At 36.8% G+C, this 15180-nt stretch overlaps 1 protein-coding gene across 1 annotated transcript; it reads right to left on the bottom strand.

The window, feature by feature from the left end:
* Window positions 1-8750: 8750 nt before the first annotated feature.
* LOC105713705 (olfactory receptor 2F1) lies at window positions 8751-9704 on the bottom strand. Its single transcript, XM_021665308.2, has one exon. The coding sequence runs from the start codon at window positions 9702-9704 to the stop codon at window positions 8751-8753; it is 954 nt and encodes a 317-aa protein (XP_021520983.2).
* Window positions 9705-15180: the final 5476 nt, after the last annotated feature.

Here is a 15180-nt window from a genome sequence, read left to right on the forward strand (position 1 = left end):
TGCTACTGTAGACTTTATAAACACCACACATTAATCTTACATTGAAGTTTTTGCAAAATATTTTTCTTTCCTTGATAATAAACTAATCTTAGTTTACTGTAAACTTTTTACTTTGTAAACTTTTTTATTTTTTAACTTTTGATTCTGTGGTGATAACAGCTTGAAACACAAACAAGTACAACTGTACAAAAATATTTTTTCTGTCATTAAAATTTTTACTAATTTTTTTTTTACTTTTTAAACTTTTAAATTAAAATCTGACACAAGAACACAAATTATCCTAGGCCTACATAAGGTCAGGCTCATCAAATCACTGTCTTCTGCCTCCCCATCTTGTCCCACTGGAAGGTCTTCAGAGGTAATAACATGCAGGGAGCTGTCATTTTATATGATAACAATGGCTATTTCTGAAATAGTTCCTCAAGAACCTGCTGGAGGCTATTTTACAAGTAATTTTTTTATAAGTAGGAGTACACTCTATAATGATGATAAGAAGTATAGTGTAGTAAATAAATAAATAAGTAACAGTTGTTTATTATCAAGTATTAAGTACCGTACTGTTAGGTTCCAACCCCAGCTGGGGTCTGAGGGGAGCTGGCAGATGGGTGGCAGGTAGCTGAAAGAACACTCGATGTACTGTAGGCAGTTGGGACATGGCTTTATTCTCTCCCCTACCTACAGAGTCAGCAGTGCAGTTATTCATGAAGGATGCAGAGCAATTTCTCACAAACAACAGTGGCTTAAAGCCAGATATGAGCTCACACAAGCAGGTTACATAAATATGATTACATAGTGCATGAGATTGTGCACCTACACTCCAAACCTTCTGTGTCATGCTGTACCAGATGTCTGCCTTGGCTTACTCCTTACTGAAGGACAGCCATTTTCCTAACATGTACTGGATGTAAGTGAGTGATAAATTTGTATATAAAAGGCAGCATATATATTTGTTTACACCAGCATCAGCACAAACCTGTGAGTAATGCTTTGCCCTAGGATGTTACAACTGCTTCTATGTCACCAGGCAATAGGAGTTTTTCAGCAATTTTAAAATTTTAGGAGACCACTGTCATATATGTTGTCTGTCATTGACTGATACATTGTTATGCAGTAAATAGCTGTACTCCAATCAACAACATAAAATGCATTTTTTTCACATGTGAGTGAAACATTTACCAAAATAGAGCATATGTTGAGCTATAAAACTAGTCTTCATGTATTAAAATTATTCAATATGCTTCAACATTATTCAAGCCAACAAAATATGTTAATGTCTAACTAAAGTGCATCAAACCTCTAAAGGAGGGCTTAGTTGAGGGAGGGTCATATAACCTGGACCGAGTCAATTTGCAGTCATCCTGAGGCTTTTTTGTTGAAACTAGCAGACAATTCAAGGTTTTATCTCCCTTATCATGACACGCATCTCTTATGACAACACCTCCAATGTTACTTTCCCCCTCTCATGGAGGAAGTCTATGAACAATATAGGAGAATAAGTCCCACAGAGAAAGAAAAGCAGAGAAAAATATAGAAAGGTAGATATACCTGATAAAATATTTTTGGGCTCTCGATTCACTTACTCATGATACCAGTTTATTGCTATATTCCACAGTAACATATTTAATGTATTTGGCTGTTAATTTTGCTTATGCCAGTTTGTTTGGGGTTTTATCAGTTGCAACTGAAAGTCTGCTAAGTGCAATGGTATCATTACAGCTCTGTGGGTTTTTTCAAACTTCAGCAGAACATTAATCCCCATGGCCGGGCACAGTGGCTCATGCCTTTAATCCCAGAACTTTGAGAGGCTGAGGTGGGCAGATCACCTGAGGTTGGGAGTTTGAGACCAGCCTGACCAACATGGAGAAACCCCATCTCTACTAGAAATACAAAAGTAGCCAGGCGTGGTGGCACATACCTGTAATCCCAGCTATTCGGGAGGCTGATGCAGGAGAATTGCTTGAACCTGGGAGGTGGAGGTTGCAGTGAGCCGAGATCAGTCATGCAATTGCACTCCAGCCTGGGCAACAAGAGTGAAACTTCATCTCAAAAAAAAAAAAAAAAAAAGAAAAAAATCATTGATACACACACAAAAAAAACTTAGTGTCAGAGCACACTGATGTATTTTGAGAAGGCCATCTTTGTTGAGGTTTATGTTGCCTTTGGAATTAGGCAAGCTAGGCTGAACTGAATCTAGGCTCTCAGTATAGAATACTAGCTGCCCAAGTTTAGTAAGTTGCATCTATTTTAAACTCTATTTATTTGCACAATGTCTATAATAATATCTATACTTTGAAAAAAAAGAATGGATACAAAGTTACAGGATTTAGAAGGCCGCTAAAGTTTGAACTTTGTAACTCCAAATACTAGCTAAACTCACTCTGTTCTTTCAGATTTTTCTGAATCTGCCTTAAATACCCTAATGCCCTTCTTAAAATTTTCTAGACACATCTTGGTTCTTAACAGGTGAATAAATATCTATTTTTCTAATAGAATCCTACAAAACATAGTCATTAAATAAGAAGCATATAGAATATGCAGTCATGTGCCTACAGTGCTGAAAAAGGCTTGATAAAAAAGCACTTCTAAACTGCCACCAGGCACCTGGCCAGAAACATAACAAAGAGTCTCCGGAGGCTAAGGTTCCATAGCAGTATGAACTCCCTCAACAGCAACATCATCCATACCCTTGCAACTACAAAGGCCAAAATTAGGTGTAAGGATCACAGTTTCTAGACAGTTGTGGTTAGAAGAGGGCTATCAGACCTCCTAGTTCAACCACCCATCTTAAAATTTTTTAATAATATCTCAGTTAAGTCATCATCCAATTATACTTGATGTAGAATACAATGCACCCCAATAGTGAAACAAAATCAAGGAGAAATGAAACCATATTGCTAGAAAACATCTCTTCATACATTCCCATACCTTCTTTTAAATCAATGGGTAAATAGAAAAAGTTGAAACTTAGCAAGTATTTCAGCTGAAGCCTTTCAATGAGGTCCAAAAGCTGGTTCTCTCAGTTGATGTCCGATAGATCAGTTTCCGAAATCCTTATTGTAACTGTCTTGTTCACTAGGCAACATTATTAGTTTAGTGTTTTTTATTAGATTTTAGCTCTCTCTCTCCCTCTCTCTTCCTTTTCTCTCTTGCCACTCTCTCTCTTTCACTCTATGATTTTCAAAACCTCCACTGAAGTACAAATTTATAACTGTAAACACATTTATATATTACATCTTAAAATTTCTCTGTTCAATCTTCAAAGACTATGAGTTGTATTTTACTTTTTTTTTTTAATGAAACTATAGCAAACACTTTTTTTTCAGGACAAAGATGTAAAAGAAAGTTGTTGAAATCAGTAGTTCTCTGAATGAACATAAATGTGTTTAACTTCCAACTTTGGAAACATGTTTTTCACAAACTTGCTGTTTCACAGGTGGTCAATTGAAGTTCTTTCATCTCCTGCACAGCTGGATTTGAAGGAAGAATAAGCGGAGTGGATAGACTATCACACAGAAATTAATCTGCATTCTTGATTCTTTCAAACCAAAGAAAATAAAAAAATAGATAATAAAAATCCACAAGTGAGTTAAATGTATTAATTGTGAGGCAGATTAACCAATCAATGCCTATTAATACCATCTGCTTTTTACCCTAAGCACCTCCTTCCTATCTTTGCTCTTCTGATTCTGCCCTTGGGAATTTATGCCGGTCATTTAACTTGTCAGAGCCTTCTAGCCTTTCTCCTCCTCTCTAGTGAGTGGTGTGCCAGGCCCCCACAGCCTCTTTTAATACTTCTCCAATTTTGCTTATGTGCTAAATCTGCGGTTTATTCAAGAGCTCTGGAAGAGAAGTTGTTGTTGAAGCCTTTTAGAAATCCTACATTTAACTTCTATCCAATGTAGAGGCAGACATTTCCAACAAACCCACAGTTGACTGAGACTCCATTTGCCTTATCTGCTTACCTGGACGTATGCTGCAGAGGTGAAACACTGGCATCATGTCTCACTCTGTGTATACACTTGAAAGTTGACCATGTTTTCAATTTTCACATGTCTAATGAAATACATGAATTTGGTAGAATGGGTCTAGCATTGTATAGCTATTAATGTAAGTAGAGGTGTGTCTGTCTCTTTTTCCTAATTTTACTCTTCTTGTACATTTTAAGGAACAGCTAGAATGATATTTTTAAAAGATATATCATATTAAATTATTTCTTTGTTTAAAATCTTTGTAGGTCTTCCATTGCACCTAAAAGCTTCAAATTCTTCAATTAGCCAATGAAACCTAACATGAGCTGGCTCCACTTAGCTCCCTTGCCTCCAACTCATTCCACTTCCTTTAACTTTTCAACTTGCTGAATCCCATTTTAAATATTAACTTAAAATACTTTTCAGTTAATAGCATTTTTAAACATAGTTTACTCTTCCTTGCAAACTCTAACAGACTGAATCCTTAAAGGCTAAACTCACATGTCACTTAATCAGAGAGGTCTTCCTTGACTACTATATTTAGCAAAACTATCCTTGAAAAATGAATATCTGAAAAAAAAAATCTGAAATGCATGAAGTACTTTACATATTTTAAAAAAACAGAGAATTTGACATTAGACGACTTGACCTATAAATAATATTAAAACGAAAGTTTATTGTTGAAATAAAATAACACGGCTGGGCATAGTGGCTCATGCCTATAATCCTAGCACTTTGGGAGGCTGAGGTGGGAAGATCACCTGAGGTCAAGAGCTGGAGACCGGCTTGGCCAACATGGTGAAACCCTGTCTCAACAAATAATATAAAAATTAGCCGAGCATGGTGTTGTGTACCTATAGTCCCAACTACTCAGGAGGCTGAGGCATGAGAATTGCTTGAACCCAGGGAGCAGAGGTTGCAGCAAGCATCCTAGATGGAGTACTGGACTCCAGCTTGGGCAACAGAGCGAGACTCTGTCTCAAAGAAAAACAAAAAACAAAAACAAAACAAACAAACAAAAACTGACACTAGATAGTAACTTAAATCTACATGAAAGTGTAAAGATGACCAGTAAAGATAGATATATAGGTAAATGTAAAATACAGTATAAGGTTATTTCTCCTATCTGATTTAAAAGACAACTGCATAAAGAAATAATTATAAAACTGTACTAATGTGATTATAGTATATAAAGATTTAATTTATATGACAATAATAGTACAAAAGAGGGATGAAGGAATAGGGATATTTTGGAGCAAAGTTTTTGTATACTATTAAAATGAAATTGGTTTTGATCCAAACAAGACTTTTTTTTTAAGTTTAAATTCCAGGGCAACCAGAAAAACAAACAAACAGACTAACAAACTAACAAATATATAGTGAAAGAGAAAAACAAATACATTAAAGGTAATACTAGAATATATCTATTTAATGCAAAAGAAGGCAGTAGTAGAGGAATAGAAAAATAGAAAATATATAAAACACACAGAAAACAAATAGGAAAATAGCAGACATAAATCTTATCAGTAATTACATTAAAGGTAAATGAACTAAACACTCCAAACAAAAGATAGAATTATTTAAAAACATAATCAAAATAATGCTATCTACAAAAGATCTAAATCAACAACTTAACCTTCAATGTTAAGAAACTAAAAAAGAGCAAATTAAATTCAAATCAAACAGTAAAAGGGAAATGACAAAGATTACAACAGAAATCAATGAAATTGAGGAAAGAAAAACTAGAAAAATCAACAAAACTGAGTTGGTTTTTTTGAAAACATTAATTTTTAAAAAAAATTTTGGCTGAACTAACCAAGAAAAAAATAAATTCAAATTACTAAAAGCAGGAATGAGGTAATGTCGTGACTGACCTCAAATAAATAAAAAGGATTACATGATAATAATGTGAACAATTATATTCAACAAATTTAATGACCTCAATAAAATTGAAAAATTCCTAGAAAGACACAAACTATTAAAACTGACTTATGAAGAAACAGAAAATTTAAATCTATCTATAATTTGAATTAATAATCAAATAACCTCAAACAAAGAAAAATGTAGAACTAGATGCCCTCATAGGTAGATTCTAGAAAGGCCTTTAAAACTGATTTTTTAGAAAGCATTTTTGTTTGGTATTGTATTTATTCAATAAAGTATTTAATTATTGCTAAGTGTGAACTGGATGGACCCTGGTGCTAAGCTCCAGCAAGCAATCATCCCAGGTAGGGTTTAATCCCCAGTAAAACTGTCATATTGTACATGTCTTTATTTACTTTTCTCTTTCCTTGCTGCCACTTCTTTAGTTCAGATTCATTTATTATATAATTAGCATTACTGGAATGACTCCCTAGCTAACCTCCCTGCCAGTACTCTTTTATCCTCTTATTAATTTACTAGTGATCTTTCAAAAATAATATAATATCAAGCAATTTACCTGCTTAAAATCCTTTAATATATCCTTTTTGCTATCATGAAAAAGTTCAAACATAATTTCACCTTCAAAGCCCTACATGATTTAACTCTTTTGGGGTACAAGTGGTTTTTTTGCTACATGGATGAATTATATAGTAGTGACTTCTGGGATTTTATTGTATCTGTCACCCTAGTAATGTATATTGTACCTCATGTGCAGTTTTTTATCCCTAGACCCCTTCCCACCCTCCCCTTTCTGAGTCTCTAAAGTTCATGATGTCATTCCGTATCCCTTTGTGTACTCAGCATAGCTCTCACTTACAAGTGAGAACATGAGGTTTTTGATTTTCCACTCCTGTGTTATTTCACTTACAATAATGGCCTTCAGTTCTACCCAATTTGCTGCAAAAGACATTATTTCATTCCTTTTAATGGCTGAGTAGTATTCTATGGTGTCTATATACCACATTTTCTTTATCCACACATTAGTCAATGGGTACTTAAGTTGGTTCCACATCTTTGCAGTTGTGAACTGTGATGCTATAAACATTCGTGTGCAAGTGTCTTTTTCATATAATGACTTCTTTTCCTTTGGATAGATACTTAGCAGTGGAATTGCTGGGTCAACCTCATGACTGTCCCTCTCCTCCACCCAAAATTGCAGCTTCCAGACATTCTTATAGTTCCATGCTTTCTCCTACCTTTTTGCACAGGTTATTCTTTGGTCAGGTTGTTTGTCATCCCGATAACATGTTCTCAGCTTTCGGATCTTAGTCCAAGGCTCCCTTCATATACCAAGTCCTCTGAAATCATGTCAGTCGACTTCTACAAACTCTTGGGCTTACTCGCACTATAACATCGATCTCACCGCATTATAATTGCTTCATTGTCTGTCTTTCTTACTATGTGGTCATGTCCTTGACTGCAAGGACTGTATCTTACTGACTGTAGTGTCACATAAATCATTCATTGCCACTAACACATTAAAAAAAAGCACTCCATTAATATTTATTGAATTAATACCAATAAAAATTCAGTCTAGTATCATTGACTCCCTTTAGGATAGCTGCCTATCTCACAAAATTTAGGAATAGATCAATTTTATGGTGAAGTTGACATGTGAAATGGAGTTTGGAATGTATGAGCTTTCAACTTTGTTTTGACTCTGAAATTGTGTGATAATGTGTTCATAAATGGAAAAACTGCAGATCAAATGAGCTAATGAAGACACAAAGGCAGAGGGTCCCCCTTTTGAGACTCATTAAGCAAGTAAGGAGCCCCATTATCATTATATATTTTTCTCTTTCTTCTTCTTTCCTGTCCCCTGTTCAGTTATTTCTTCCCACTCTTTTTTTTTTTTTTTTGGCTATATTTTGTTTTTTCACCAAAGGTGAGTTACACTCTCAGAAATCCCAGCCCACTAGATTTATAAAGGTTGGATAGGGCCTTATTGCATGTATGTGAGGTGGAGTAGGAGAAGGCTCTTAAAATGGACATAAGGAAGACTTCTACACAGCAGACTGACTGATCCTGATTTTCAAAAATTCAAATTAAAGCCATACTGTTATTCATTGGCTTGTCCAAGTAATCTGTTTTTCTGAAATTAACTACACCTTTGGTCTTTTATACATCTATCTCATTGTATATCTATTTATTTTCTTTCCAAAATTTCAGATAAAGTTTCTTGAATTTTTCAGAGATTAGAATGCTTTAGGCTTTTAAATAAGATCCCATGCATATGCAATAATTTTCTTGCAAAATTGCCCATTCACTATTTAGCAGTTACTGAGGCTCTGCTTTCCTTTAGCTAATACTGTCATTATGTACAAATGACCCTTGGTTATATTGCGATCAGAGTGAACAAGATCTTTAATTGATGTTTCTCCATGAATCACAAATATATTGCATGTGGCTACTTACATCATGTATTATTGTGAGCAAATTTTCAACAGTGAATATGCATTTGACCCAAGACAAACATTATAACCTTTCTGAAATATGGAAAAATAACCAGTTATTCAGTGTAAGAGCTAGGTGTAGGTCCATGATTACAAACAATGTAACAAACCCAACAGTACAATAATATGGTACAGTTTATTCCAATTACTATCAAGACAAAGAAATGGAGGCTAAATAAGTGTGACAGGTCTAAGGTGGCAGTGCCATACTCCACTAATTATGCTGCTATGACATAAAACTACCACACATCTCACACTCTATCTCAACCACTCAGCCTCCTACATAACATCCACAGTACATGCTATGTCATCTCCTGTGCCAGGGCAACGTAGTTTATACCTGTCAAATCTGTGTTGGGTGGAGAACAATGAGGCAAAGCTGTTTTCTCTAAGTTATGCTCACAAGTCAAGTTGCCAGCTTTGATGTTAACCCAGAGAATTTCCCTAATAGTTTCTGCCAGGCCCCCTTCACCTCTTTATTCCTTAGGCTGTAAATCACAGGATTCAGCATTGGTGTCAAAATGGCATAAAAGAGAGAGATCAACTTCTCCTGAAGGACAGAGGGACCAGAATGGAGCTGGATGTAAGTGAAAATGGCCATGCCGTAGCACAGGGCAACCACCGTGAGGTGAGAGGCACATGTGTGGAAGGCTTTCCTCCTTCCTTCTCTGGACTGGATCTTTAGGATGGCGGAGATGATCCGGATGTAGGACAAAAGAACCAGGCAGAAGGGTGTCATCAGAAGAAGAATACTAGATACCATGATGGTGACCTCATTTGAGGAGGTGTCCACACAAGCCAGCCTGACCACTGCTAGGATTTCACAGGATATGTGATCAATAAACTTGTTTGTGCACATGGGCAGCTGAAAGGTGATGGTGGTATGCACGAAAGAGTTCATGGATCCACTGACCCAGGATGTGACAGCCAACCTAGCACACAGCCCTCTGTGCATGATGGCCGAGTATCGCAGGGGGTCACACACAGCCACATAGCGGTCATAGGCCATCACTGCCAGGAGAACAAACTCAATCCCACCCAAGGCCAGGGAGAAAAATAACTGGGCTGCACAGCTCCGGAATGGGATGGCTTTATGTTCTGCAAGAAAATGCGCCAGTAGCTGAGGGACTATGCTTGTGGCATAGGAGACATCAACAAGGGAGAGGTTGGTGAGAAAGAAATACATGGGAGTGTGGAGGCGGCTGTCCAGCCTGATTAGAAGAACAATGAGACAGTTCCCCAGCACAGTCACCACGTACATGACCAAGAACAGGACAAAGAGGGAGACCTGAGTGTCCCAGTCACTGGACAGGCCGAGGAGAATAAATTCACTCACCCAAGTCTGGTTATCTCTTCCCATTAAAATATTCAAGGATTATTAATCTGTGAAGAGAGTAAAAAAAAAAAAAAACAGAATCTGTTGAGTAACCATAAGAATGACTTTTTAAGAATACATATGTATATGACCTGCCAGTGCTAGCCTCAGTCTTTAGATTATTTGTGAGGTTAAGCTAACAACCTGGATTCCAACATGCATTGTATCTACTCTGCTTCAGAGAGACAGGCAAGTCCCTCAAAAAGGACATGATTTGTCTCAGGGAGGTCAGCTAAAGCCTGGAGATGATGTAGTGCAGTTTTAGGTGTTATACATTTTTACCATCTTATTTGATTCCAGAGCAAGAAGAGCCTGGTAATTGAAAATTGTCAGAAAAATGATAAACAGTGAAGACAGACAGTTGGAAACTATCTCAAATATACAGACTAGACTCAACTTGATGAAATATGTATATAAATTACAAAAGGAAACATTGGGGAAGAGGCAAGGGTCTTGTGGAAAGAGCCTGGAATCAGAGAACCTAGGTTTTATCTAGCAGGTCGGTGATTTTTCTTTAGTGACGAGGTTCATAGGTAAGAGAGATTACTATTAAATGACTCATAGTTACTTTTAAGTCAAACTTAGGTTATAGGGAAGTACTTGGTGTACACAAACTGGTAGTACTAGTACTAGGGTGTTAGCAGTAAGATGACTTCTGCTTTGGGGGTAGATAAAGTAGCAACTTTGCTCTCACATCCCCTCCACAAAATCAAATATAAATTGGTAGCAACCTCTAATAGCTCTAAGGACTTGGAGGCTTTGAGGATTCACTGGTCTTCTTGATAGGCTTTGGTTTCTTTAATCATTAGTGGAATAAGGGAGGACATTGTGATGGCATCTTGTTCTTTGTATTTTTCTCTTTTCTACTTGGTCCTGTTAAGAATCTATCCTTTAAATATGGGTTTAAAAGAACAAAAACAAAGATATGAATAGTTAGACGTTTTAGACACAAGGGATGAATCGAAAGCAGTTGTTTAAAGACCTTCTTCAACCCTGCTTCAACAAAGAAGATGTGCTTTGGAATGGAGATTCCCTGATGTTTTCTTTTGCAAATGCTTTTTCGGTAAAACTAATGTGTTCATTATATCATCCGTTGTGAACCTTAAAGAGAAACAGGTTACATTTGAAAAAGTTTTGGAACCGATTCCTTCTTATTTCATGTCCACCTATTCACTAACTTTTCTTTTACTGCAGTGCACACAGTAAGGGAAACTAGGAGAGAAAGGAGGCAGGGGCATCGAGGCCGGAAACAGGTCAGACTAGAGTGTCTTAGCTACAAGAGAAAGACTGTCAGTGCTGCAAGTCTCTTACTCGATAAAGGATTAAACAAAACATGTAGTTCCAGAAATGCCCATCTCCTTTATGGTTCAGAATCACATCTATTTTTTCTAAACTCTTCCCTAATGTCCTCAAAATCTTCCTCCTCCTCCAATACTTCCTCCTTTACTGCTCTGTCCTGATGGGTCCTCAGGGTGCTTTTCTTCAATCTTGGCTGACCTGAGAATACATCTGATTGCCTCAAAGAAGACATTCTAGTTTAAACTCTACAATCTTGAGTATATGTTTTCCTTTAAAAAAAAATCTGTCAACTCTTATTGAATAGACAGAAGATGTGCACCAGAAGTAGACATTTTTTCCACTAATTAGGCAAATATCTATGAAGTGCTGTCTTTGATAGATGTTGATTTTTTGCTCATCAGTGGAGGAAAAGACACAGACACAGTGATCTTCCCCACATCATTTGCTTCTCTGCCTCACTGGAGACCCTGCAAGCCCATGACTCACTCCTCTCAGCCACCCCACACGTCTCTCCACTGTAGTCTATGTCACATTACAAATGAGTGACAGTGTCTCATCTCAGAGAAAGTGTGAACTGCAGAGTCTAACAGCTCCTGTTTTGTATCCACATCTGTTTATTCTGCTTCCTGAGACTTGGAGCAAGATACTTAGCCTCTCTGAGTCTCATATTCTTCATGTGTGAGATGGGCCTAATAATGGCCAGCTGAAGGGTCCTGGGTGAAATTAAAGGAGTTGAAGGACTAAAGTTCCTGCAGGAGTGCCTGAACAGGCAGGTGCCCATTATTTACTGATGATCCCCAGTCTTCTTCATTCACTCCCCCTCTCTGCCATCTTCATGTTTCTCTTACTCCTGAGCAACACCTTCTCCCTCTTTATAAAAGAAAATATACCCAAATGCCCATCGATGGACAGAGAAAATGTGGCACATATACACCATGGAATATTATGCAGCCATCAAAAATGATGAGTTCATGTCCTTTGTAGGGACATGGATGAACCTGGAAACCATCATTCTCAGCAAACTGACACAAGAACAGAAAATCAAACACCGCATATTCTCACTCATAGGCAGGTGTTGAACAATGAGAAAACACGGACACAGGGAGGGGAGCACTACACACTGGGGTCTGTTGGGGGGAAATAGGGGAGGGACAGCGGGGGATGGGGAGATCGGGAGACATAGCATGGGGAGAAACGCCAGATATAGGTGAAGGGGAGGAAGGCAGCAAATCACACTGCCACGTGTGTACCTATGCAACAATTTTGTATGTTCTTCACATGCACCCCAAAACCTAAAATACAATTAAAAAAAAAGAAAATATACAGATGTCTCAATTAAGGAAGCTTTAGTTTATATATAGCATTCTAAATCCCCTTCGTTTCACATCTCTAATGACTGGAATCCATTTTCTGAATTTACTTCCTGATATTAATCCCTTAACCAGTGGAAATTTCTACCCTCACTAATCTATAGAACTTGAAAACTTAAAGGTTACTGATAACCTGTCATCAGCAATTCCAGAGAATTTTACTCTATTTACATTCTTTAGTTAGCTTTTAACAATGTTACCTGTTTGTTCTTTCGAACTCTCAACTCTGTCATGGACTTCTGTCCTGATCTTCCTCCAATTGATTTGCCTTGTAAGAATTAACTTCCTTAGTTCTGCTCCATTCTATGAGCATTTGCTAAGGTTCTGTGCTTAGAAGTTACACTCTACTTCCACAGTTTTTCTTGGAAGGCTTGTTATTTCTAGCTATACTCATTACTACAACTCTATATGGCTTACTCTTAATTTCACCTTTACCTTCTAGATTTCCCTCCAAGGCTCCAAATGCATTCTGCAACAGGTGAATAAATGTTTCCTAAATGTCTCACCAATGCCTGTATTCCTCTATCCACAAATGAAATTCCCTCCTGACCTCTTTATTTCTATCAACAGAATTAGATTTGTTCCACTCTTCCAATGAACCACCTTTTATTTTTCCCTCCTCACCATGAATAAATCATCTTCTTTTATATCTTCTATTGCTTATCTTTCATCTTCCTCTTAGCCTTCATCTATATTTACTTTAGCCCTCATTATTCCTGTCTTATAGAGTGTAAGACCTTTCTTGCAAATTTCTATCATGTAAACTTGACTCACTCCAAGCATCTTACCTTCTACTTCCAAATTAATCGTGCAAAGCACAAATTTGTTACATCACTTTCATGTACACACATATCTATGGTGTATGTGTTTAAAACATTAATTTATTCTTGGCTGAAATGTTTCCATGCAATCCATAATCCCGTCCTGTTCTATATCTAGCTTTCATTTTATTAATTGTGGCATCTATATTATGCTGTATGTTTTACAGTGAAGTATTTCATTAAAATAGGCTGCTACTACTTAAATACTTTCTATTGGTGTACTAACTGAATACTCTTAACATAGTAAGGTGACTATTTCTTCCCAAGGCTATTGCCTTGGTTTTAAAAAATTAATATTTAAGTATACCTTTTGTCTATACTCATGGCATTCCTCTAGGTACCCATGATAGATAAAGAAAAAAGAAATATCATGTGCATTTGAAAACCAAATTGAGGAGGAAAAATGTGTTGTTCAGATAATTTTACTACATATGTAGTTAATGCCATTGTTATATTGCTTTGGTCTCAGCTTCCAGCTAAATGGAACTGGATCTACATTCTCCCTTCAAGGTGAAGGGTAACTAGGTGCCAGATAAGTGCTCCGTGTCTAACCACACATGTCACAAAGCAGATATTGGGCTTTTCAGTCCTAAATAATTTGTAATTCTATAGCTGTCCCTAAACCTATGTTTTTCATTCAAGTCAAATAACCTAGGGACGATTTTGAAAATATTTGCTCCATTTGTCTGTACGAATAAGACAACAAAAACCTCTTACTACAGGTTTAGCATGCAGCTACTGTTCAAAGTAGTGTTCCACAATGAGTACAGCTAACAGTCCCATTTAGCTGGTCCTCACGTACAAGGGTGTCCTGTGCTGTCTTCTCAGTATTTGTCCAACTACTTTACCTATTTGCCAGTACCTAAAGCTCCTTTAATAAACAATGAAGCCCTATTTTTTCTTCTTTGGGTTATGCCATCCTCATACTCAACAAACCTAAAGCTATACATCTCTCTCTATGTTTTAAGCTTTCTTTGTCATTGAGAAAAAAACAATCTATCCTGCCTGCTCAGAACATGATATTGAAGAGTAACATACCCTGTGATTCATCTTCTTAGACATAGCACCAGGAAGGAAGGACTTCCTCTTGCCTGTGTTTTATGAATGGTGAGGAAGTTAGGGTAATTACTGTGGCCATAATAATTAGAAAACAATATATAATATCATATCATATATGTAATTGAAATATTTCTCTAAAATTAGGTCCTTAAAGCAATGTCTGCCAGTAACATCTGAAAGTTATTACATTTATGTAAAGCACTCCTCCCTTTGTGATATGTTTAAGGTTGAAATAATACTAAATTAAAGGTTTATAATATGAAGTACGTGAACTTAGTGTGAACTAGTATCTCAAGCTACACTGATCCTTTACAATATATATCATATATGAGTAGAAACTAGAGCTGAAGCTATGAATGGTACTGAAATTGCAAGAAAAGTCAGAGTTCAGGCAAATTAATTTAGTCACTGTCGAAAGCAGGTCAGAGATTTCTGAAAGGAAACAGAACTACCATTTGAGCCAGCAATCTCATGACTGGATATGTATGCAAAGGAATCTGAATTGTTCCTTTCAGATCAAAGTCACAAGCACATGTATGTTCATCACAGCACTATTCACAACAACAAAGATGTGACGTCAACCTACATGCCCATCAATGGTGAATTGGAAAAAGAAAATGTGGTACATATACACCATGGAAAACTATGCAGCCATAAAGAATGAAATCATGTTCTCTGCAACAACATGGATGCAGCTGGAGGCAATGAACCTAAACAAATTATACAGGAACAGAAAACCAAATATCACATGTTCTTCATTTATAAGTGGGAGGGCTTACTTGAGGATGGAGGGTGAGAGGAGGGTGAGGGTCGAAAATTACCTTTCGGGTACTATGCTCATTCACTATATGGGTGATGAAATCAATTGTACACCAAACCTCAGTGACACACAATTTACCCATGTAACAAATC

The sequence above is a fragment of the Aotus nancymaae genome, unplaced genomic scaffold (genome assembly GCF_030222135.1).
Source record: "Aotus nancymaae isolate 86718 unplaced genomic scaffold, 86718_ANA_hifiasm-v0.15.2.pri h1tg000002l, whole genome shotgun sequence".
NCBI classification, from domain to species: domain Eukaryota; kingdom Metazoa; phylum Chordata; class Mammalia; order Primates; family Aotidae; genus Aotus; species Aotus nancymaae.

Coding starts and splice junctions, on each gene's coding strand:
- LOC105713705 (XM_021665308.2), bottom strand. CDS start 9,704: ATGGGAAGAGATAACCAGACTTGGGTGAGTGAATTTATTCTCCTCGGC.